This window comes from Ceratina calcarata, unplaced genomic scaffold (assembly GCF_001652005.2).
Source record: "Ceratina calcarata isolate Rehan_Ccalc_2016 unplaced genomic scaffold, ASM165200v1 scaffold552.2_split_1, whole genome shotgun sequence".
Taxonomy (NCBI): Eukaryota; Metazoa; Arthropoda; class Insecta; order Hymenoptera; family Apidae; genus Ceratina; species Ceratina calcarata.
The window spans coordinates 13682-16092 of NW_017176705.1; the positions used below are offsets into that span (position 1 = coordinate 13682).

At 32.8% G+C, this 2411-nt stretch overlaps 1 protein-coding gene across 2 annotated transcripts in view; it reads left to right on the top strand.

Annotated features, from left to right (window-relative positions):
• The window catches only part of bmm (brummer), a 12413-nt gene extending 10008 nt beyond the window's left edge, over positions 1-2405 (top strand). For both annotated transcript variants that reach the window (XM_018031468.2, XM_026816976.1), the window contains 3 exons: positions 574-667; positions 746-944; positions 1358-2405. In XM_018031468.2, coding sequence (XP_017886957.1) covers positions 574-667; positions 746-944; positions 1358-1542 — 478 coding nt within the window. In that variant the 3' untranslated portion in view covers positions 1543-2405. The remainder of the gene's footprint in view (positions 1-573; positions 668-745; positions 945-1357) is intronic.
• The last annotated feature ends 6 nt before the right edge of the window (positions 2406-2411 follow it).

A 2411-nucleotide genomic window follows, 5' to 3' on the forward strand; every position in this document is an offset into this window, starting at 1 on the left:
GTGTAATGAAATGTAAGTCTCTTCGAATTCTATTATGTAAATGCATGTAACATATTCATGTATATGTTTGAGGTGTGAGCATGCATATACTTAACATAAGGTGCTTTAACTTCCTGTTTTCATTAACTATTTTTATTGCGTACACTTTTTATTTTATGCGCTAACGTAGAATATTATTCGTACATTTCAGATATATTTGCAACGTTCCGAAATTGCTACAGAATCTGTTAGAATTAAGAAAATACTTCGTGGATCAATTAAGCATGCTGTTTCCGAAAATTAACATTTATTATGGAAAGGTCCCGCAAACTATCAAATGCCAGTTAGCCATTACGGAATACGGATCGAGTAAGCCAATAATATTTTAGACAATTTTTCTCAGCCATGAAACAGAAAACAGATTTAATGTTTCATGTGTTTTAGATATTTACGACATGGAAGCAGCTGAGAAGACTGATCATTTATATAAAAATCAGAAGAATCTAAACTTAACTTTACAATATAACGAACTGTAAGCTTTACGATTTGTGTTCATTAGTCAAGTATTTATGTCTCTAATTTTGCTTTTTTTAGACAACCTTGGAGAGATCACAATAATACGTCGAATTGCGTAATAAACATGACCGATCTTACGAATGTTGATAGTACATTGGATAATATCCTGCAGGTGCGTATAATTTTGTTAATATTGAATAAATATATTTCTTGAAAATCATGTGCTATCAGAATTTTCTTCATATCGTAGGTAACATCCGATCAAGACGCTGTGATGGCGTATTACTACATGGATGACAACAACAAAGTCCAAGTAACGGAAATATTCGATGTCACGGACACCGATTCGCACGCGATGCTATCTGTAGATGAAGTTGAAAATAATAGCAAATTACACTACGATGAATGGGATGAACCTACGTGGCTGTCTCAACACACGATTAACGATGGTAATTACAGTTCCACTCGTTCACTTTCACTCAGAAACCTCTCGCTTTTAAATGCCAACTATCATTCGAAAGATCTAAATCAGTAACCATTAGAGACTCTTTCCATTGTAAATCATATGACAAATCATGTACTTAATGAGTTATATAATAAATTGTACAGCGACTCATGCAACAAATCCTATAGTAAATCATATAACAAATCTTACAGTAAATTATATAGCAAATCATATATCTGATGAATTGTATAATAAATCGTACAATGATTCATACAACAAATCCTACAGTAAATCATACAACAAATTTTACAATAAATTATATAACAAATCACATATCTAATGAATTATATAGTAGATCATCTAATAAATCGTAAAATAATTCAAACAACAAATGATATAGTAAAAACATAATTTCAGTTGTAACAGAATCTCTGTACACTGATGGGACTCAGCAGGGTATGGAGAATCTATCGGAAATATCTCTGGAAGACGATACCTCGGGATCGTTGAACACATTTTCCGATCCGGAGAGCGAATGGGACATAAGTAAACATGTATCGACGAAAACTAGAGAGCCACCATATTCTCGGAAAGTGAATTAAAAAGAAGTACAGACTTCGTTTTCTAATAGTTGAAAGCGAGTGTGAGCGTCGAGTTAATTAATTAGTAAGTCCAACGGGACTACCGAGTATGCGCCGACGATATTGACGCTACCGAGTCACTCCCGATGCTCAATATTAAGAAATTTTTGTAATGTTAAAAAAAAGTTCGTCGCGATTCGTAACCTGTAGTATGTGCTGATAAGCGAGAGATACAGTACAAACGGCATGATAAAAGTGATATGAAAAAAGTATCTTCGACAGGGCATACGTAGTATTTTATTATAAATACGATTCTCTGAGGAAGAGTTATTATTAATCAATCGTTGTTACTAAATACTTGCGAGTCGAGTATAGGTAGATTTTCAAAGAAGAGACTGATTAGAATTGAAAATGCACATAAAAGACATTTGTCCCTGCTCTAATTTCTTACGATAACTTTTGTATGAAAATTGAACAAGTCGTTGTCTCGTTTCAACGTTACAATTAAAGCGTTCCTATAAAGGGACGGAGAATTTTGCAGTAAGTTCGCGAAATATAATACAATCGTTATTTAAGTTAATCGTCAATTAGAGTGGAGGAAACAATAGGCTTTGACTGCATACAGCTGGAACTGAATGCCGATTCAAGTTTTTTATCGTTCTTCATTGACTTGATCAATGTTGGTGATGACTAGCGATGGTCGAAGGATCGATTATTTTTTTTAGGTATCAGTCAGTAAACTAAATAATATGACAGTTTCTAAACGTTAATTGCAAACGGAGCACAATTTATGTATTTAATTAATTTTATACTAAATTATGTTAAAAATAATGTAGTGGAAGAAAGTCATAGATAGTAAATATTGCTTATTGAAGATATATTTATATACT